A 21,082-nucleotide genomic window follows, 5' to 3' on the forward strand; every position below is an offset into this window, starting at 1 on the left:
TCCACTGTTCAAGTTGAAACTTGGGTCATTCTGTACACCCAAAGCTCCTCAACAGCATGTCCTGTCGATGTTGCCTCCTAACACTTCTCAATTCACTCATCACTGTCCATCCCCCCCCATTATCATCCTGGTGTTAGCTCCCAGAATCTCTGGTTCGGACTACCGAAATGGCCTCACTCCAGCCACCTCTCCAATCTATTCCTTTCAATGTAGCCAGTGACAAGAGGGATCTTTTCAAAACACAAATCACATCACTCATTTGTCTAAACACTTTGATTAGCTAAGTACTCTTTAGATAAATGGAAAATTCCTTAATGTGTTCTGAAAGGTCTCTAGTTAAACTCTACCACACCTATCCACCTGACTGGCTCTGACCACAGTCTGCTTTCCCTCCTGCTACAGTAGATGAGCTCTTGACCTCCTGTTAAGGCCAGCCTCTCCAATGTGCACTGCTCAATCCCATCCCTCTTTCCTGAGGACTTTGCTTCTGCAGTTCTTCCCTCTCTTGCACCACTGATGAGCTAATGTATTGGTCAAGCTTATCAATTCCATTTCTTGGAATGCCTTCTTCGTTTATCTTCTAAGACAGCCATGGTCTGGGTTGTTCTCAAACTTTCCCAAATGTTTGTTTCTTTGAGAAAGAAGATTTGTGAGATTTTCCTTCTTTTCATGACTTCTGAATGCTAGGATGCACCAGGCTTCAGTCCTCAGACCTCTTCTCTCTGTACACTCCCCCCAGGAGAGACCATCTTGTTCCATGTACCTCAAGTTCCAGCCTTCTCTGAATTCCAGATCCCTCAACTAACAAATTTTTAAGAATCTTGAGCCATTCTACTTTTCCACGGTTACCACCGTGGTCCATACAACCAGCATCTTGCCTGGACTGTTATAATAGCCTCCTAATGGGTGTCTCTGCCATCCTTGCCTCCCTATAGTCCACTCTCAACAAGTGGACAGAGGGATCCTTTTAAAACAACAGTCAGGTCACCCCATTCTTCTGTTCATCCCACTCAGAGGACAGACATTCCCATAGACTGCAGGTAGACCTGCAGGATCTGCCTCTAGGACTAAGTACATGTGGGTCCCAAAAATCTGAACAGTGCATTTCACCAACACAGGACAAAAGCTAGTGTGGATGATACTGAACATTGTCTAGTACCATCTTGAATAGAGAATAAAGGGGACAGAAGGGAAAAAAAAAAAACCTTTATATGATGTTTGTCCCTTAATGTCATACATTTTCTATCTCTGCTTCATTTAAAAAGAGAGAAAGGGAAAAGGGGAAAGGGGAAGGAAGGAAGGAAAGAAGGAGAAAGGAAGAAAAGAAAGAAAAAAAAAGAGAGAGTGAAAGAGAGATAAGTCCATTCTCAAGAAAGACCTGAACCAGAGAAGAAAGCTACTACTAATGAGAGAAACTAACCATTACTGAGGAGTCCTTAGTGTCAGAGATTCTAAGTGCTTCAGGTAAATTCATTTCTTTTTAAAATTTCATTTTGTCCTTTTCTCCCCTTTGGTCCTCAAAACAACCCTCTGAGAACAGTTATCACCTCAACAGTCATCAAAAAGCTCTGAGAGAGAAAGATGAGAGTGCATTAGTGCCAGGGCAGGACTAGAATCTGGGTCTGCTCTGTCTAAATCCTCTGCTGGTTTCCCCAACACAGGAGAAACTGGGGGATGTGGGACGGTGAGGAGTGTGCCCCAGTAGGAATCACCTGTGGCTGAGATGAACTTGTTGTAGTTCTCATAGACCAGGGTCTGCATGTCGCTGTCTAGAGCCCGGATCTGCCGCACCATGTCCGTCTCACTGTCCATCAGCTGGGCCAGTGGGCACTCTCTTCGCAGCTGGAGGAAATTAGGTGGTTAGTATCCAGGACAAGGGGGCACTCATGTCCCCCAGCCTTGCCCCTAACTGGTAGGCTTTTGGTGCAAGAAAACCCTGATCCCACCCCTGCCAGGAATCTCAGACAAGGAACCTATAAGTGGCATAGCTCAGAAGTTACCAGGTCAGACCCTATTTGGGGTTTGTCGGCATTTGAAATACTCAGCTGCAACCAAGGCCCAGTCCTATGCCTGTCAGCGCCTGGGCCCCGCCCCCTATATCGGGTCTATCAGAACATCAGCCCAGGAGACCTCAGACTTCGCACCATCTCAGGCCAGTCCAAGTCTGCCCACGACCCCTTATCTTCCAGCTCTGCCCCTATTGCCCGGCCCAGGGTCATCCTGCTTTTATGAACACCTCTTCCCTCGCCCCACCCGCCCCCCCCCAACAAAGTCGCAGGCGTGATGTGGGGTGCAATATATCGGGGGCCAGTTCCCCCTCCCGATACACACACCTTGTCCAGATACACTTCCGGGTCGAAGTGCGCCCCATTGAGATCTGTAGGGTCCAAGGGGTCCGGCCCCGCGGGGCGCCCCGCCGCCTCCACCTCCGAGAGGCCGTAGTAAAGCTTCAGCATCCCGTGCGCCTTCCGCCGACGCTCCGGAGCCTCCGCCTCGGGCCCCTCTGGGGAGTCCCCAGGTCCACAGCCCGGGCCACGTCCTGCGGCTGCCGCCGCCATGGCTCCAAGTGCAGCCCACAGGAGTGAGGCTGGGCAGGGGATAGGGAGGAGGTACTTCCGGGAGCCATAAAGTTGTTGTTGAAACAAGGCAGTCCTTCGGGTGAAACGTCCCCCTGCAGCCCTGGGTCCTTCGAGACTGGAGTTCCCCCGCACCTTTCCTCCCCGAGCGAAGAGGTTCCGCCAGAGCCCTGGGTTACCCCAGCTTCACAGGAAGGATTTTGTGGAACTGGTCGAGTCGCTGTCCTCCCAGAAGGAGGACGAGTCGTGGCTTCCAACCCTGCACCCCCGCAGACAGGGGCTGCGGAATATGTCCCTAGATGCAGTGGACGGAGCGCGGGCCGTGGAGCCAGAGAGGGTATGTCTGGCATCCTGCCACTGCCTTGTTACGGAGGTAGCAGCTCAGTTTCCCCCATTCCTAATATTGGGGTACATATTTTACAGGGGGCTGTGAGGATTAAATGCACGTACAGTGCTGCTCAGTGCCTCTAGCGCAGTGTTTCTCAAGGCCTGGTCCTCTGACGTGCATCAGAATTGCCTTCAGAATTACTTGTGGCGTGTTGTAAAGACTCTGGGCTCCCCTCAGACCTAGCTTATTTTTTTTAAGTCAAGTAGTTCTGGTGCACCTGAACTTGAGAACTCCTATTATACGCTGCTTAGAAGACACAGTTGGCACATCTTAAGTGACTGATGGGATGTGCTGACGGAGGGGTTAGGTGGAGATGTTGAGGATAATTCTCAGGTTTCCAATTGGGACAAAGGTACAGCTGTTCACCCAGGTGAAGAGCTGAAGATAGGGAAAGACTTGCAGTTCAAACTGAGACACGCCGAGTTTGAATGGATGAAAAGGAGAAAAAGACTGTCAGTGTGGTCCTTGAAACATTACTTATGATGGGCTGGGGGGGCCAGGGATGGAATGGAAACCACTTTATTCTTTGGCAGGGGTCCTGCCAGCCAAACACAGCCCACCACCTGTTTTCATATGGCCTGTAAGCTTTTTTTTTTTCATTTTTAAATGGTTGAAAAAAAAATGGCATTTCATGATGTGAAAATCATATGAAAGTCATATTTCAGTGTCCATGGGAACACATCCATGCCCATGCATTTACATATTATCTATGCCTGCTTTTGGTTTTTTAATTTATTTATTTTTGGCTGCCTTGGGTCTTTGTTGCTGCGTGCGGGCTTTCTCTAGTTACGGCGAGCGGGGGCTACTCTTCATTGTGGTGCGCGGGCTTCTCATTGCGGTGGCTTCTCTTGTTGTGGAGCACGGGCTCTAGGCATGCAGGCTTCAGTAGTTGTGGCACGCGGGCTCCAGTAGTTGTGGCACACAGGCTCCAGTAGTTGTGGCACGTGGGCTCAGTAGTTGCAGCTTGCGGGCTCTACAGTACACGCTCAGTAGTTGTGGCACACGGGCGTAGTTGCTCCGCGGCATGTGGGATCTTCCCAGACCAGGGCTCAAACATGTCCCCTGCATTGGCAGGCAGATTCTTAACCACTGCGCCACCAGGGAAGCCCTATGCCTACTTTTAACTACAACAGCAGAGTTGAGTCATTGCAACAGAGACGTACGGCTGGCAAAACCTGTAACATTTACTATCTTGTTTTTTTTTTCTTTTTTAATTTAAAAATATTTATTGATTCATGCTTTCCAGAACTTTTTTTTCAAACCAAAGGCCAATACTCCCCTCTGCTCTCAATGCTAAGCAATTTTTTCCACCCAAAATTATAAAATTATGTATATTTTTATACCTAATCAGTTTGTGACAGCTGTGATTCTCAAACACTTTTTAAAAATAGAAGTAAGATCAAAGTTGCAAACAGACCATATGTAGTAATTTTAAAAACTGAATAGGCAAAGCCTGACTCTAACTGACCAAATGACCCATCAGCTGGATTCGGCCTTTTCAGGCTACACGAGGACTTTGCTCAAGAGACCTGCACGGGGCTTCCCTGGTGGCACAGTGGTTGAGAGTCCGCCTGCCGATGCAGGGGACAAGGGTTCGTGCCCCGGTCCGGGAAGATCCCACATGCCGCGGAGCGGCTGGGCCCGTGAGCCATGGCCGCTGAACCTGCGCGTCCGGAACAAAAAGAGACCTGCACGTTATCAGACGGGTTCCCATGGATGTCCTTAACACCACACGCGCGGCTTCTGACACCCAATGCTGCCAACAACATCAGGGGAACAGAGAGGAGACCCTGTCGACTGATTCAGTTTTATTCTTCAACACAATTTTCTTCTCCACCCTCTTCATCAGCTTCACCTGTTTCCTTGCAAGAATCTTGGCTGTTGGTATCAGTAAGATAATTTTCTTCCCCATTCTCTCTTTCTTCTATTTTTTCCTCATTAAAGCTTTCTTTATCTTCAGTGAAACTTTTCACCTCTTGATTGCTGAAGTACTCAAATATTTTTCCACTTTGGCCTTTCTTTGAAACAAACTCATCAGATATTCCTAGTGCTTTTAAGGTGTTAGAATAATGCTTTTCTGCTGCCATTCTTGCATTTTTCTGAGCAACTCTTTCAAATAGCAGCGGCCTGTTTTTTAATTTTTCTTCTCTTCCTTCTAGTTCTCGTCGGTATTCTGTCATCCTTTCTTTTTCACTCTTTCTGAGAGATTTTATTCTGGATTTAGACATTTGAGCTAAACTCTGATGTGAGTCATAAGCCTTAGCCCGGGTTGTCAAGAGTTTCTGCAATTCTTTCATTCTTTGCTTCTGCTTAGTTAGGATCCGATTTCTCTCTTCTTCCAACATTTTCTTTTCCTCAAGTGATCTCCTTGTGGCTTGTTCTCTTCCCCTGGAGGACACCGTGGGCATGGGAGGGTTGCAGCTACAAGGCACAGGTTTTGCATTTCTACTTCTTACTGGTGACCTGCGCCTTGGAGACAGATAAGGCCAACGTGTTTGTTTAAAATTTTCTTCATCTGCTTCAATATCTGCCAAGATTTTCTCTCTTTCAGTGGATGCATGTGAGGCTGCATGAAGGTCAGATGGTTCACAGACTGTCAGGGGTTTTGGACACTTCTGTTCTGAGTGATGTTTCTGATATCTCTCAGGAAGGTATTCAGTATCAGCAGTCTGGCACCTAACCTTGTGTTTACACTTGGACTTTTCAGCCTGTTCAGGACACTTGGGCTTCCTTGTAGCATAACTTCTGTGAGCTGGACTACAAGGCAGAGGGGATGAATTCTGTAAAAAGTCTTGGGTTCTCTGCTGCGTCCTAATGTTTCTATAGAGCTCTTCTTCTGTTAACTTGTCATTGGCAGTTGAACCATAAGTAGATCGAGGTATTGGTCTGGCTTTAAATTGGTTTGTTTTCTTTTTAGACTTAAAAAAGTCTTTCAGCTGCTTTTCCCGAATTTGCTTCTGTTCCTCCCTTGCAATAAACTTAAACGGCTTTTGCGAGGCCAAAAGAGCTTCTTTGTCTTTCTCCTTCATAGACCTCCTCCGTTCTTCATTTTGCTTGACTATATCATGATAAAGGGGGAGAAAGACAAACGCAGGAACTGGGTTGGCTCGGAATTTTTTCTTACACTCTGATTCTTCTTCTTGTTTCTTGAGCAGTTTGCGTGCCATTTCAATATCTGATTTAGATTTCATGTTCTCTTCTTTTTTCTTCTGCTCTCTAATCATCATTTGAAAAGGCTCAGGTACTGTAATCTTTGGCACCTATTCTTTTGGCTTCTTTTTTTTTTTTTCGAGTGCTGGCAAGTCAGCATCTTCAAACTGAATATAATCTTCAACAGAGAAGTTTGTCCACATGTTGTTGATGAGCTCCTTAGCATAGGTCATCATTCTGCTTTTCTCAGAATACTCTTTTTCTACGTTGGGCAACTCATCTTCAGAGGAAGACACAATCAAGGAGGAAGACTGACCTAAATCAGGCTCTGAAATTGATGTCATTAATGAAACAGGATGATGGGAGCTCTTTTCTGATACAGACCTGGAAGAGACACTAGCAGCTTCTTCCATGGTGATCGCTAGCTGAACTTCCTTTAAATTTAATTTATTCTGGTACATTTTCTCTAACTTTGCCATAGTTTCCATGTGGGCTGCCTTCAGCTCTTCTAGTTTCCTGAAGTACTCTTCATTAGAGTGGTAAATATCAGAAAGGTCCACAAAATCCTCACAGCTTATACGTTTTTGTTCATTTACCCCAGAAATGTTGGTGTTAAAATCAGCCGGCGCCCGCGCCAGCCCCGCCACCTCTTCCTCCTCCTCTTCCTCCTCCTCCAAGGCCGCTGCCGCCGCCGACAGGGACTCTACGGGGTCTTTGCGTTCGTAATGGGTGACCCGCGCTCCGGTGCTGGGATTGACCGGGGTTTGGAGACTGCTGGCCGCCAGCTTCGCTGCTCGGTGCGAGGCGGCCATCACCACGCCACCGAGGCCTGAGTGCCCGCGCTGGCCCGGGGCGTGCTACTATCTTGTTTTTCACAGAAGTTTGCTGACCCCTGACTCTATGGGATACTCAGAGGCTGTATAAAAAATATACATGAAGATTTAAGCTTATCAAGCTATAATCTTAAGAAAAATGAAGAAAAGAGTATAAAGATTTAGGGGCTTCCCTGGTGGTCCAGTGGATGGGACTCTGCACTCCCAATGCAGGTGGCCCGGGTTCGATCCTTGGTCAGGGAACTAGATCCCACATGCCTGCTGCAACTAAGAGTTCTCATGCCGCAACTAAGAAGTCCGCATGCCACAACTAAAGATCCCACGTGCCGAAACCAAACATGCTGCAACGAAGATCCCACCGCAACTAAGCCCCAGCGCAGCCTGAATAAATATAGTTTTTAAAAAGAGTAGAAAGATGTAGATCTACTCCAAGAAATCTATAAACTTCAAAAAAAAAGTTGCAGAATACTGTTAAGAAAAATTATCCAAACTTTGGAATACAGACGGTAGCATGACCTTCCAATATCATACTGGGGCATTGTTTCACAAGCCCACCCAAGGATTATTTAATTACCTATAGGAGTGTACATTTGTTTGAGCTTGCTATTTAGATATTGTCCCAAAGAGATGCAAAACATCTATATCCAATGGAAAAATAACCTCAAAATTTGGCTTGTTTGCCCTGTAGGACACCAGCCAATTTTGTATCTAACCTAGTAATCATGTTCTAATATTCCTCTTTAAATGCCTATCCATATCCAGCTCCTCAAGATGCATTCCTACCTTACTGAGGGGGAACCCCTTCACCGATGAGTTAAGACATCTTAGTTACATGTTTATTCTTTATTTAGAGATCATATTTTTAACTTTCTGAAAATTATACTTTGACAGTACATATGGTGTGATTTTGTTTTTTAAATTATGCATGTAGATGTACACGTAGGTGTATGAAGTTACATCAAGAAGGGACTCAGGGCTTCCTGGTGGCACAGTGGTTAAGAATCCGCCTGCCAGTGCAGGGGACACGGGTTCAAGTCCTGGTACAGGAAGATCCCACATGCCGCGGAGCAACTAAGCCCGTGCGCCACAGCTACTGAGCCTGCGCTCTAGGGCCCGCGTGCCACAACTACTGAAGCCCATGTGCCTGGAGCCCATGCTCCGCAACAAGAGAAGCCACTACAATGAGAAGCCTGCACACCGCAACGAGTAGCCCCCGCGGCAGCTAGAGAAAGCCCGTGCTCAGCAACGAAGATCCAATGCAGCCAAAAATAAATAAATAAAACAAATAAATTAAAAAAAATAATAATAGGGCTTCCCTGGTGGCGCAGTGGTTGAGAGTCCGCCTGCCGATGCAGGGGACACGGGTTCGTGCCCCGGTCCGGGAAGATCCCACATGCAGTGGAGCGGCTGGGCCCATGAGCCATGGCCGCTGGGCCTGCGCGTCCGGAGCCTGTGCTCCGCAACGGGAGAGGCCACAACAGTGAGAGGCACGCGTACCGCAAAAAAAAAAAAAAATAATAATAATAATAATTTTTAAAATTTTTTTTAAAAAGAAGGAACTCAAAAGATGCCCACTCACCGAACTGTTGAAGGGGTTACCTCCGTAGGTGTGTGGGGGGGAGGGGGGAGACTGGTACATTCTCCTCTGTATGCCTGTGTATGATGCAAATCTTTTACAAGAACATATTCATACACTATGGGGGTAATTTTTTTTTTTTTTTTTGCATTATGCGGGCCTCTCACTGTTGTGGCCTCTCCCGTTGCGGAGCACAGGCTCCGGACACGCAGGCTCAGCGGCCATGGCTCACGGGTCCAGCCGCTCCGCGGCATGTGGGATCCTCCCCGGACCGGGGCACGAACCCGTGTCCCCTGCATCGGCAGGCGGACTCTCAACCACTGCGCCACCAGGGAAGCCCCTGGGGGTAATTTTTTTTTTAATGACACTGAGGTAGAAGCCCTAACATAAAAACATTCGTCTGTATTCAAATGAGAACTAAAGTGCAAACAATTGTTTCAGTGTTGTGAACACAGCTGGGCATCGGGCATCACCCCTTCAATGTGTTAAGATGGGGGTCTGAGGGTCTCTTGTGATTAATGACACTGGGCAGCAATAATGGATAGTGGTGTCAGGCTTTATTTAACCTTACTGCTTCCAGGCAGGAGACTTCCGGTCTTGACCTGACCTGGGACCTGACTTCTGGGGCAGACAGTCAGGCAGGAGGCAATGGGGCGGGCCAAGTTCAACATCAACTCTTCTTCTACAATAGTTCCTGGGAGTTTGCATGTCCCTCCACACCATTTCTGGCCAGTTTTCTGACTTATTTTGTTGACAGTCCTGGAGTTCTCACCTCTCACACGTACAGAGGAAATGTTTTTTTCTTGGCATCTAATTGTCCCTGCCCATTCCACAGCCTCGGGTAGAAGTGGATATTAGTACTGATTCCCTCACTCATTGGCTGCGAAAACTTGAGCTGACAATCCCTCTCTGTGCCCCAGGCTTGTGTGTAAAATAGGATTTGTGCCGCCAGTCCCAGCTTTCTCATGGGACTCTTGGAATGGTAGAGACAATGAGTGTTAAGATGCTGAGTGCTGGAAGGCAGCAGAGGGGAGAGCTGGTCAGCATCATGTGTTGGAAGAACATCTGGGGAGAAGATGGAAAAGCCAGTTGCTCTCCAGGGCCCACCTGGGGAGGATGTGGGAAGGTCCTGGGACAGCTATGGAGAATCTGTTGTCCCTTCCCTTACTTCCTCCCCATTAGGGGCTGGAACAAATACTTGGAGTTTGTGATCCAGCCCAGGCCTGCCCTCACCTGGCTACATCCTCCAGTTCTACTGGAGAGATCTCATTAGGAGAGATTACACCTGACCTCTCATCTGCCTAAGACTTGCTGAGGACCTACATGCCCCTTCACATTTTTTTTTTCTTTTTTTTGGCTGTGTTGGGTGTTCGTTGCTGTGCGCGGGCTTTCTCTAGTTGCGGCGAGCGGGGGCTACTCTTCGTTGTGGTGCGTGTGCTTCTCATTGTGGTGGCTTCTCTTGTTGTGGAGCATGGGCTCTAGGCATGCGGGCTTCAATAGCTGTGGCTCGCAGGCTCAGTAGTTGTGGCACACAGGCTTAGTTGTTCCATGGCATGCGGGATCTCCCTGGACCAGGGCTCGAACCTGTGTCCCCTGCATTGGCAGGCGGATTCTTAACCACTGTGCCACCAGGGAAGTCCCCCCTTCGCTCTTCTGAGCCCCAGTTCTTCATCTGCAGAATGTGCCCACACTACCTCCTGTATGGAACTGTTGAGGACTTAGTGAGAAGATTTGCCCAAGAGCACAAAGTGTGTGGGCTGGGATGGTGAGGTACGCTGTCCCTCTCTCAACACGCTAGGGCCCCACTGCTCTGTACCTTTAGCCCAGCCCCCCTCCACAGTTCAGAGCTGCCCTGGCCACCCAAGAAACACTCCTGTATTGGCTGGAAACAGCCTGTGCTCGAGAATCTTGTTCTCTATGTCCTCCCAATTCTAGAATCCTACGGCTATTCCAGACTGTGCGCTCCAGAACCAGAGGGGTGGGCTGCTCCTCCTGGGCAGTGTCCGCTTGCTCAAGCTGTACCAGCTGCCTTGAGTCTGTGCTGCCACCAGGATGCGGTGGCGGGACCGCGTGGCCGTGCTCTTCTTCCCACAAGGCATGATTCTCACCATGGCTGCTCTGATGCTCTTCTTCATACACCTGACCGTCTTCGCCAGCGACGTGCACAACTTCTGTATCACCCACCACTATGACCGCATGAGCTTCCGCTACACAGTTGTCCTGATGGTAGGCCAGGGCAGGGGCTCGAGGGCTGGTCAGGGGAGGCCCAGGGGCTGATGGAAATCCCCCTGTTGTGTCAGGGGGCCACTCTCCCACGGGATGGGGCCTACAGTTCTCCCAGGTGATCGGCATCTGCTGGGCCGCCATGGGGTCACTCTACGCTGAGATGACACATGACAAGTTTCATCGATGCTTTTCCCTGACCGTCCTGAGTGAGTAGGGTGTACGCAGCGGGAGGGGGGAGCTCTGGAACCCTGAGATGCAGCAAGGAGGGGGCAGGCAAGGCTGATGGGGGCTCTCTCCTCTGCCCAGTGCTCAACGGAGCCATGTTCTTCAACCGCCTGTCCCTGGAGTTTCTGGCCATAGAGTACCGGGAAGAGAACCACTGAGGCTTGGGGCCCAGGCTGAGAAGGGGGAAGGAAAAGGCTGCTTCGGGTGTTTTAATAAAGTCTGTCATTTATTTCCACCTGTCAGCTCCTTTGGGGGAGGGAGGGGGAAAGCTGGAGACCCAGGAGGAGAAGGTCAAGACAAATATTTGATCTGCAGGAACCCCAGGCCTAGCCTGCAGCCACTCTGGTGGACTTGGCTTTGGGCCTGGGATCTTAGTGTCTCAGGCTTGAGGAAGAGGAGCAGAGAAGGGCCCCTGGACCTCCCCCTCTACCCACCCTCAGGCCCCCAGCTCCTAGGCTGGCCTAGCCATAAGCAGGGGCTCAGGAGGGACCCACACGGATGTGAGGGTTCATGAGCGGGTCCAGGTTGGGATCGCTGTCAGCCGCAGCCCGGCCCAGGCGAGACATGAGCGCAAGGAGGGCCAGGAAGCCCAGCAGCCCCAGGAGCAGCAGCAGCCCTGCCCGCTGGAGCAGGGTCAGCGGCCGCTTACGAGACCCAGCCCGGCTCCTGGGGGGATGAGGGGAAGTCAGGTCAGGCCTCCAGTCCCTGGCGGCCCCTGCAGCCGGGAGAGGAGCCCCAGCCATGACGCTCATCTTCCGGCCCCAGCGCCACCATCCCTGAGCCTGGTTTCCTCAAGGGTGGTCATCCCTGCGCCTGCCCACTACCAGGCTGACTGTGCAGCTCAAACCAGCTGAGGCAACAACTGTGTTCTGAAACTGGAATGTGTTGGGTATAAGGAGAGTCACAAAGATTGGGGGGTGTCAGAGCAGGAAGGGGCCTCAAAGAGCCCGAGTCCGAACCTCATATGTAGCACGCAAGGAAACACCCGGAGGGGGGAAGACCCTAGCCCAGGCTTTGGTGCACAGCCCCTGTACCATGTCCCATTTTTACCCAGAACAAGCCTCTTTTGTCATGAAATCGTCCTGCCAGGGTCTCTGGCTCTCACTTCCCCTCCTCCCCCTTCCTGGCATCCTGCCCCACCTGACCCCATGTACCTGAGCAGCTGGGCCAGCCAGCCCAGGGCAGGCCGGCGACGGTACTTGTCATCATCACAATCCCCATGGAGGCCTGGTGCCCGGTCATCATCCCGCGTGTCATACACCTTCCTTGGGGCTGAGGCTGCAGGGGCAGAGCCACCGGCATCCACAGGCTCAGGAAAACTGGCCCATAGCGGGGTGGGGAGAGGGAAGGGCAGGACGTCCCGGACCTCCTCAGCCTAACAGCATCTCGGAATTGTGGGGAGGTAACGTCTGTGATGGAGTGAGGGAGGGTCCCTGTGGGTGGGTGTCCAGACCCCCGAGCCCCCTCCATGCAAAGCACCCCACTCCCATTCTATCCTCCTCTGGCCTGGACAATTCCCCGGCTCACCGTGAGTCAAAGGCTCGGGATTGCCCATGTGGATCACCATGTGCTGCTCGGGTCGGCTCGGGGAAGCAGGGGGCCGGGGGACTTGGCTGTAGAAGGCTGGGGCAGCAGAAGCGCTGGCTGTCTCCTCTTGTTTGGGGCTACCACTGGCTGTGGGCAGGAAGAGAGCTGTCAGCAGAGCAGGGAGGCAAGGGCCCCAACAGCAGGTGGAGACCACCACTTACCATTAAAGCTGGACCAGTCAGAGAAGTCGGAAGTGTTGAGGGGCTCAGGCTCTGGGCTCACCACCTCGTCAATCTGGAGGAAAGAACAGATGTCACCAGCCTGCCCAGTGCTGTCCCCACCCACCCACCTGGCCCAGGTGGGACCCAGGGGATACAGGCTCTCACCAGAGGAAGACCCAGTCCTGCCCGGGCCCAGTTGACTGTGGCCAGCTTCTCTCTCAGTGTGGAGGCCACTGGGCCGGCCAGGTTGGTTGGAGGGAAGATGGGGCCACTGCAGCTGGGGCACTGGTAGCCAGCAGGTGCTGTGTTTCGGGGTAGCTGGGCAGCACGTTCATTGAGGCAGGCCCAGTGGAAGAGATCTGAGGGCCCATGAAGTAGTGGAGGAAAGACATGAAGAAGAAGACACTTAGGACCCCTAGCCCAGCAAGAGCCCCCAGCCTGCTGCAGAGATACATGCACACGTAAGTGTAAGCCCAGGGCCTTCTCCTGCCCATCCTTACCCCAGGTCCACTTCATCAGTATTCCCTAAGACTTTGGCCTTCCTGGCCACCACTACCCGACTAAGTCAAGGCAGATGCTACCAAACTTCCCAGCCCACTAGGGGGTGGGAGTGGGTGGGAAGAAGATGCCACCTACCCTTTCCATGAGTCCTCTCTGGACTCGCACTCATCACAAGCTCGTTGGGCTAACAGCTCATCAAGAACAGTTTCAGAAAAGGTTACTAGACATACACACAGGAACACGTATGGGTGTACACATCCATGGGCACAGATATACACGTGTTTATATACATGTCAAACGCAGGTGCCATCCCCTACATCCACACATATGGGCACACTAACTCTCACATACACATCTATACACTCATGTTTGCTAACACTTAAGCACCCTCACCTAGGAATTCTCCTGCAACCCCACAACACACCTGTGCTTATATGTTCACATACAGCAGTTACCCATTCATTCACCCATAGTACAAATGAATACACTAACACTTATGTAAAGACAATGCACGTTCAGTTCATGCACATATAAACACACAGTGATAAACACATACATGGAGCACACTCTTTTACACTAGTTCCTTCAAAAAGTGGAGCTAAGGCTCTTACACCAGAGTCAGGTCAAGGTCATGACACATGCCCCTGCTGACTTCCTTTAGCTGACATTACTGTGAGGAATGCAGTTCCTCTCTGTTTAATCTTGGAATCAGAAATGGATCCTGAATGTCTGAAAGCCCCATGCTTTCAGCTCACTGCTGGTATGGCCAGCTACTGCTCACAGCTACAACCACACCCACAAGTTTGACTGGCTCTCGCTCAACCCTAGAGATTGGCAGGGAAGAAGCTAGAAGCTTTAATTTTTAGGGAAAAACACTAAGGCCTCGAAAGGGGAAATGACTTGCCTGAGCTCACACAGCAGGTAAGTAACCTAGCTGGACCAGAATCTGGGGCTCCAGCCTCCCAGGCTTGAGAGGTCACTGTCCTGCTGCTTGGGGAGTGCCTGGAAACTGGTCACGCTGGGCCTGTCCTGACCCCCCCATAAGGTGCCCAGGCCTCACCATAACAGACCAGGCGGGTCGTCTCCCGGGCAGCCAGGGGTATGTTGCAGAGGCGGCAATTGGGGTTGTAATCGCTATCTTGGAGCCACTGCAGGTAGGACTGGACGATGCACTGAAGTGGGAGAAAGAGGTCACAACGGGAGCAGGAACTCCACAGCCCATCTCCCCAAAGCCCAGATGCCTCTTTTTCTCATCACAGAGGAGATTGATCCTTCTGTTCGACCAATCAATAAACATTTATTGAGCACACACAGTGTGCCATACTCTGACTTAAGCACTGGGGATACAACAGTGAACAAAATAAACTAAGTCCTTGTCCTTGTGGAGCTTCCATTCTAGGGCCAGGCCCTTCATGGATTTGGAGGAAGTCAGTACTACCTGCCCACCTAGTGCCCTGCTCAGCCGTTCCTCTGAACACCCACCTTGGCGTGATTGGCTACCAGGCAGTGCTCGCAGACGTTGACCCGGTGTTCGAAGCAGAATAGGTTGGTCACCTTCCTCTTGGGGCACTTGCAAAGCCCCATAGTCGACCCTGAGGAAGGGGTCTGAGTTGGCAGGGAGCCAGGTTCTGGTGGCCGCCACAACGCACTCACCAGCCCAGTTGTTTTCACTCTTACCTGCCCTAGACACCTCTCGTACTCACCCCAACCCCAAACTCTTGCCCACCGTCCCTCTCCATTCCGGCCACGCCCCCTGCATAAATCCCACCTCCGGAGACCCCAGATTCCTCCCGCATCCCAAACCTGGCCAAGCCCCTCCATCAGTCTCTCCGATACCACCGGCCCCGCCCCTAGGGGCCCCTCCCGAGCCCCACCCCCTCCAAGCCCCGCCCCCACCTTCCCCACAGACCCCACTCTGTGTTACGAATCGGCTGCGGCACTCGTCCCCACGGGCGCGAGCGCCGGTCCGAGGCGCGGAAGGTCAGACAGCACTCAGGCGAGTTCTCGCTCGGCTCCCTCCAGCTCAGAACCCTCCGATTATCCCTCCACTGCCACGTCTCTTCCGGGTGCGGCGCGCGCTGATGACACCAGCTCGCCTCTGGCCCCGCCCCTGCAGACGCTAGACGTGGAGGCGGGTGGAAAGGGGGTGACCAGAGCTCGGCGGCCCTCCCGCTTTACGTCACTTCCGCTTCCTCCCGGGTAAGGCGGGTAATTCGAACGTTTGCCTTTCGGGTTGGCGCGAGCCCTGGCGGCGGTGGCTGCGGCAGTAGAGCTCGAGACCAAGGCTAGACATGTCCCAGAGGCGAACCCGGTCCGGAGGGGCCGCCCAGTGCTCCGGTGAGCGGAGGGCGCGCGGGAGAGATGGGGCTGAGCAGTTTGTGGGACGCAGTTCCGTGAGGAAGGCCCTCCCCCCACCGCCCTAGGAGGCTCGTCCCCCGCCCGAGAAGGCGCCCCCAAAGGGCCTGTTTGGGAACTTCTCTCGCTCTCTTCAGCTCCTGTTCTCTCCAGACTCTGAGGTCTAGAGTCCTCCCCTACCTGCTAAATTTGTCTCTTTCCAGGTCCCAGCGCCCCAACTTCCACTCAGTCTCTGCGGAGGTCCCAGCGGACATCAGGCTCTGATCTCCCAAGCATCCTCCCGGAAATCTGGCCTAAGGTGAGCCCCGGGTTCCTCAGTTCCTCCTGCCCCGGATGCCCCTGGGCTAATGTAGAGCTCAAGTTCACCCCTCTTTTCCAGGCACCCCAGGCGGCTCCAGTCAGAAAGCCCATCGTCTTGAAGAAGATCGTGGCCCGTACTGTAGAGGTGAGGACAGAGAGAGGGGTTGTAGGTGGGGAGCCAGAAGTGGGATCAACTAGTGTTGATGTGATCAACTAGTGTTGTCTCCACAGATCCCGTCTGTTCATTCGCCTCGAAGGAGCCCCCGGGTAAGTTCATTTTCATTTTCTTAGTTAAGGGGAATCCAGGACAGACAGTCTAGAGCTGAGGCGGAATATAATGGCTGCTCACGTCTGCCCAGGGAGCTATTTGCTGTATTTTGAAACAATTTGCCTTTGGACACCTATGTGTATCGCCAGTCTTGCTTACTTCCTGCACGCTGGGTGCGTTTAGCTATTGATGCCCTGTATTCTCTACCATTTTCCTTTAAAAGTTGAGCTGTGTCTTAACTACTTTCTTCTTGCTCGTCTATTGTTCTCAGTGTAGTATAATGTCCTTAACTGTTTTAGCAGAAGTTATTGTTAAGGATGTCTCACTAAAAGGAGATCTGTACCTGAAGATATAATGAATGAGAAATACTAACTGCCTCTGAGTGGCTCACGGGGCTTACAGTCAAGTGGGGAGAAAGACAAATAAGTGATAACATAGTGTGCTGAGGACTACAATAAAGAAAGTACTAGATGCTGTAAAGGCACCTAACCCAGACCAGGTAGCTCAGGGAATGTTTCACAGAAGAAGTGTTTAAACTGAGTCTTTGAAGACAAGTTAGGAGTGTTCTAGGCAAAGGAAGCTGTGTTTGCAGATGCCTGGAGTCCACAAGGAAAAGCATGAGGTTTGGGGAACAGCAGCTTTGATGTGTCTGCCGCAGACCTTGTCAGGGGAGGGAGCGTGCCAAGCCAGAGCAGATCCTGATGAGGCATGAGGATGAGCTTCGACTTCATCCTTTGTTCTGTGGGCAGCTTTGGAGAGTCTTAAGGTAGTGACTGAGGCAGGCTTGGATGTTTTAGAAAGATCTCTTTAGGGTCTGGGTGGAGAATGGATTGCAGAAAGCCTTCTGGGGACCCCCAGACCAGGTGGGCGGGCATGAAAGGAATCCCGAAGTGAGATGGTGGGAGCCTGAAGTTAGGTAAAGGCAGAGTGCTGCTTCTTCCCCTGGCTCACCGCGTGACCACCGCATCACACAGGACTCAGCTCAAAGGGCACTGCCTCCCCGAAGCCTGCCTGATACATTTCTCCATAGGCCTTATGAATAGCCGAGAGTATTTTGTTTGCATGTTTGTTGTCTTAGGGGCAGGGACTTCTGTCTCCCCTATGGTGGCCACTCTTTCTTGTTGGTTGAATGATAGATTCATGAGATATTGAACAAAAAATGCACAAGGACTTTGATGACTGCTTGGCTGTAGGGATTGAAGAAGAAGTCGTCTGGGTGACTCCCATTTTGTTCAGCATCCCTTTTACTAAGACTCATGGGGCAGATTCCCCAGAATCTGTAGCCAGGAAATGTCTCTCTTGATAACCAATATAATTCTATTAAACCACAAGGGCCCTAAATTTGTCCTGTTTCTCGCCTTGTCTTGGTTGTCACAAAGCTCAGTGTCAAGTTTTGTGAAAGTTAACTCAGTGATTATTTATGGAACACCGGCTCCACGCAGGGCTCTGCTGAAGGTGTTGGGCACAGGCAAGGTCAGCCAGACAGATGAAGACGCTCACGTGTGACGCGCACATTCTAGTCGGCGTCACAGTCAACCAGCGAGCAGCCACAATCGGATAGTGATGCTCACTGCTCAGGAAAGAGGTCCTTGTGACAGAGGGTGACCAGCGAAGGTGAGGAGGGGCTGCTCCGTTCCACGGTGAGGGACCGCCTCCCCGAGGAGGCAGCACTTCAGCTGAGACTGGAATTACGAGAAGCCAGTGTGTGAACCTCTTAATACACATGTCAGATTAAGTGCTTTCCTGTTCAGAACTTTGCCATGGCTCCCTGGGTCTCGGAGCAAGGGGCTCCATGGGTCTCCCCTTACAGTGGCCTGCAAAATGCCCTATAACACCCCCATTACCTCTCGAACCCCACGCTCAGTTCCTCGCCTCACTCCCTCTCACTTCAGCCACGCTAGCCTTATTGTTCCTTGACCCTGACTGGTACCCTTTCACCTCAGGACTTTTGCACCTTCTGTTCTCTCTGCCTAGAACATTTCTCCTCCAGATGACTTACTCCCTTATCTCCTTCAAGTCATAGCTCCAGTGCTACCTCAGTGAGGCCTACACTGACCTACACTTACTTAAAATTCCAAACCCTTCCCCCACCCAGTATGCTCAGTCCTGTTGTTTTTTTCCAAAGTGCTTAACATATGACGTGATTCTCCCTATTCTCTATTTTCCCCACCAGAGTGGCAGCACTGTGGAGACGGGTCTTCTCGGTTTTATTCCCTGCTCTACTCCCAGTGCCTGGCAGGTGGCCAGTAAGGACTTATTGACTGGATGGACATTTTAGGTCCTGTGGGTCTTTCTTTCTGCCCTAAATCTCCTTGCGCCTTTCTTGAAGTAAGTAACACAGCCAAGTAACAGGGAGGCGTTCTCTTTTCTGTCCTGGTACAGATCGCTGTTTTTTTGGAGAAAGAAAACAACCCTCCTAGCAAGGAGCCTACTCGGGAGGACGTCTTCCCGACACGCAGTGTCCCTGTCACCTCCGCCTCCACTCCTGCGCTGTGCTCCCTGAATGTTGAGTCCGACTCCAGGGAAGGAGACCTGGACGCCAGAGACTTGGAAATGTCCAAGAAAGTCAGGCGATCCTACAGCCGCCTGGAGACTCCTGGCTCGGCCTCCACCTCCACCCCGGGTCGCCGGTCCTGCTCTGGCTTTGAGGGGCTGCTGGCCACAGAAGACTTGGCTGGAGTCTCGCCTGTGGTGGGTTCAAAGCTAACTGAGGTCCCCAGGGTCCCTGTGAAGCTCTGGGCCCCAGACACAACTCTCCCTGGAATCTCTCCCCCGGCCGTGAAAGAGAAACGAAAGAAGAGGAAGGTGCCGGAGATCTTGGTGAGTGAGGGGCAGGGGCCTTCCTCTGCCGTCACGCCAGACACACGGGGAGACGCACCGGGACACGTGCAGGGCCGGGGCTCAGCCCTGGCTGTCACGGGAGAAAGGCAGTGCCTGCAGGGTATGGGTGGAAATGCTCCAGCCAATGTGCCCGCTTCTCCACTCACCTGCCCCCCATTTCTCTTCCCCCAGAAATCGGAGCTGGATGAGTGGGCCGCGGCCATGAATGCTGAGTTTGAAGCTGCTGAGCAGTTTGATCTCCTGGTTGAATGAGATGAAGTGGGGGTGTCCCTGGCCAGACTCCCCTCTTCCCCCTGTACATAGTCCCCTCTCCCTGTGGAGAAGACACTTGGGGTCCCCTCCCCTGGTCTCGTTACCTGTGCACACACTGTTGCTGCACATGAGGCCTGTCCTCTGAGGGCTGGCACAGCGGCAGCGGCCGTTTCAGCTTGAGGAAACGGGGCCCGCCTGGCCCAGCCCCGCACTGGTGTCCTGCCTGTAGTCAGTCACCTACCATCCTTTCCGCGCTACGTCCCAGAGTATCCCAGCCTGTTTCCAGTCGGGCCTCAGACTAGGGAGTAGGAATCACTGGCCCAGCCAGAAGAGGTTAAAGGGCTGGGGGCTGGGGGTGAGAGAGAGCACCTCTGCTCTTGTGGGGAAATGTGGCCGCTCTGCAGCAGCCCCACCAGAGCTGGGTGCCGAGGGCCACAGCCAGCCTCGGGCTTTCTCTACTGAGTTGCCTCTGCTGAGGCTTGGTTCCCAGCCATGAGTGCATCTAGGTAACGAGGCTTGGGTTTCCTCTTAGATTCTGTAGATGGTCTGGGAGGACTGTCGCCATGGATTGGAGACAATTCTATCTGTGAGGAAGAAGCAGAATATTCAGCCTATAGTCTTAAGTTTTGAAGGAGGGAGGGAAGCCTTGGTTGGGTCTCAGACTATAAATGTCTGCTGCACAGAAGCTGTGTTTTGTAGTTCTGTGTGCTATTGCTGAGATGTTCGGTTAAATGCAGGCTGGCGGAGCAGTGGCCGCTTGGGGAGGGAAGGTGTCTCCAGACCCCCCAGAACCTGAGGCTCAGGGCATATGGATGGATAACTGCAGAGGGCAGGAAGGGGCCCATGGCAGGAGGCCCCCCCTCTTATCACTCATACCTGTTTTTTACAAAACAAAGTGTACAGCGTCTACTTAGCTCTAGAAGAACTTAGGGGTTGAATGGTCCTGGTGACATTAGCATTTCGTAAAGTTCTAGGAAGCTTTTCTCACGTGCCAGAAAGGGGCCAGGGTTGATAGCAGTTTTAACTTTCAGCTTCCTTAGTGTCCTCTCACAGGAGGACACTGCCTGAGGTAGGTGCTGAACTAGGGGGAGGGTGGGGTCATCTCATTGTCTCTGGGGATCCCCACTCCCCTAGCCCCCGTTTCTCTTTTCTCAATATTGTTAAAAGGTGAGCTTTCAAAGGCTGCCCAACCACAACTTCCGCCATAGCCCAGGCCTCTGTGCCTTTTGATGTTTACAGGTTCATGGAAGTAGGGGTTAAGAGGAGTGTGGAGAGGCTAGTGGATAGCAGAGAATATCAGGGAAGATGAGTGCTTGCTTGGTTAGGGTCCCTGAAATGGCACGGGCCTGGTGGGTGCTAGTTAAACGCTTTGCAATTGTCCTCGCTGGCTTTCGGGACAACTCCTGGGAAATGTCTTAGTCCTGCAGAATCGGGAGTAGCCAAATGATGTTGAGTTGATGTCATGACTGCAAACTTCTCTTTGTCCCTGAAAAACTAAGAATGGAGTTTAAGGAAAAACTGGGGTTTGTTTTTTAAAGAAAACAACAATTAAAGAGTTTCTGCCTGTTCATATACTGTTTCTTTGTTGGGTCAAAGGCAGAGCTGAAGGTGTGGGACCCAGGAAGCCATGCCTTCTTTGGGCTGTGTCACCAGGGTTGTCCCTTTGTATGGGGGGCTGCCAGCCTGGCCTCCAGTAGCCTGTGGTAGATCACTCCTACCCCCACCCCACCCCCAGGTCTGTTTTTTCTGTCCAGTCACTCACCCACTCCTCTAAGAAGGGGAGCCCTGTACCCTCCTGTCCCAGGAGGAAAGAAGTGGGTCCGCGGTGAGGCTGCTAAGAGCT

The 21,082-nt window shown here is 51.8% G+C and overlaps 4 protein-coding genes and 1 pseudogene across 7 annotated transcripts in view; 2 read left to right on the forward strand and 3 right to left on the reverse strand.

Moving 5' to 3' along the window:
- VPS51 (VPS51 subunit of GARP complex) overlaps window positions 1–2,566 on the reverse strand; it is a 23,592-nt gene extending 21,026 nt beyond the window's left edge. The window contains exons 1-2 of the mRNA XM_089914537.1: window positions 2,334–2,566; window positions 1,713–1,842 (exon numbers count right to left, since the gene is read on the reverse strand). Coding sequence (XP_089770663.1) covers window positions 1,713–1,842; window positions 2,334–2,558 — 355 coding nt within the window. The 5' untranslated portion in view covers window positions 2,559–2,566. The remainder of the gene's footprint in view (window positions 1–1,712; window positions 1,843–2,333) is intronic.
- On the forward strand, window positions 2,357–11,219 carry CATSPERH (catsper channel auxiliary subunit eta). Of its 2 annotated transcripts, XM_022591520.3 has the most exons (4): window positions 2,357–2,913; window positions 10,459–10,749; window positions 10,856–10,955; window positions 11,056–11,219. In XM_022591520.3, the coding sequence occupies exons 2-4, from the start codon at window positions 10,576–10,578 to the stop codon at window positions 11,130–11,132; spliced, it is 351 nt and encodes a 116-aa protein (XP_022447228.1). In that variant the 5' UTR covers window positions 2,357–2,913; window positions 10,459–10,575; the 3' UTR covers window positions 11,133–11,219. The 2 variants fall into 2 exon arrangements, with proteins under 2 accessions (XP_022447228.1, XP_030619490.1); XM_030763630.2 differs by lacking the exon at window positions 2,357–2,913 and having other exon boundaries at window positions 8,477–10,749.
- LOC149748677 (protein FAM161A pseudogene) lies at window positions 4,765–10,896 on the reverse strand (annotated as a pseudogene).
- On the reverse strand, window positions 10,975–15,311 carry ZFPL1 (zinc finger protein like 1). Of its 3 annotated transcripts, none has more exons than XM_089914541.1 (8): window positions 15,133–15,311; window positions 14,706–14,815; window positions 14,284–14,395; window positions 12,888–13,081; window positions 12,723–12,795; window positions 12,502–12,648; window positions 12,129–12,383; window positions 10,975–11,099 (listed from the first exon to the last, which is right to left on the reverse strand). In XM_089914541.1, the coding sequence occupies exons 2-8, from the start codon at window positions 14,805–14,807 to the stop codon at window positions 11,077–11,079; spliced, it is 906 nt and encodes a 301-aa protein (XP_089770667.1). In that variant the 5' UTR covers window positions 14,808–14,815; window positions 15,133–15,311; the 3' UTR covers window positions 10,975–11,076. The 3 variants fall into 3 exon arrangements, with proteins under 3 accessions (XP_089770667.1, XP_022447224.2, XP_089770666.1); XM_022591516.3 differs by lacking the exon at window positions 10,975–11,099 and adding an exon at window positions 11,180–11,640 and having other exon boundaries at window positions 12,129–12,252; window positions 15,133–15,310; XM_089914540.1 differs by lacking the exon at window positions 10,975–11,099 and adding an exon at window positions 11,500–11,640.
- CDCA5 (cell division cycle associated 5) lies at window positions 15,194–20,997 on the forward strand. The gene is made up of 6 exons (XM_022591518.3): window positions 15,194–15,560; window positions 15,782–15,876; window positions 15,958–16,023; window positions 16,110–16,145; window positions 18,529–18,966; window positions 19,159–20,997. Exons 1-6 carry the CDS (start codon window positions 15,515–15,517, stop codon window positions 19,237–19,239), a joined length of 762 nt encoding a protein of 253 aa, XP_022447226.2. The 5' UTR covers window positions 15,194–15,514; the 3' UTR covers window positions 19,240–20,997.
- Window positions 20,998–21,082: the final 85 nt, after the last annotated feature.

Source organism: Delphinapterus leucas, chromosome 7 (genome assembly GCF_059928025.1).
Source record: "Delphinapterus leucas isolate spDelLeu-1000000601 "Yukka" chromosome 7, BTC_Dleu_Yukka2, whole genome shotgun sequence".
In the NCBI taxonomy this organism is placed as follows: domain Eukaryota; kingdom Metazoa; phylum Chordata; class Mammalia; order Artiodactyla; family Monodontidae; genus Delphinapterus; species Delphinapterus leucas.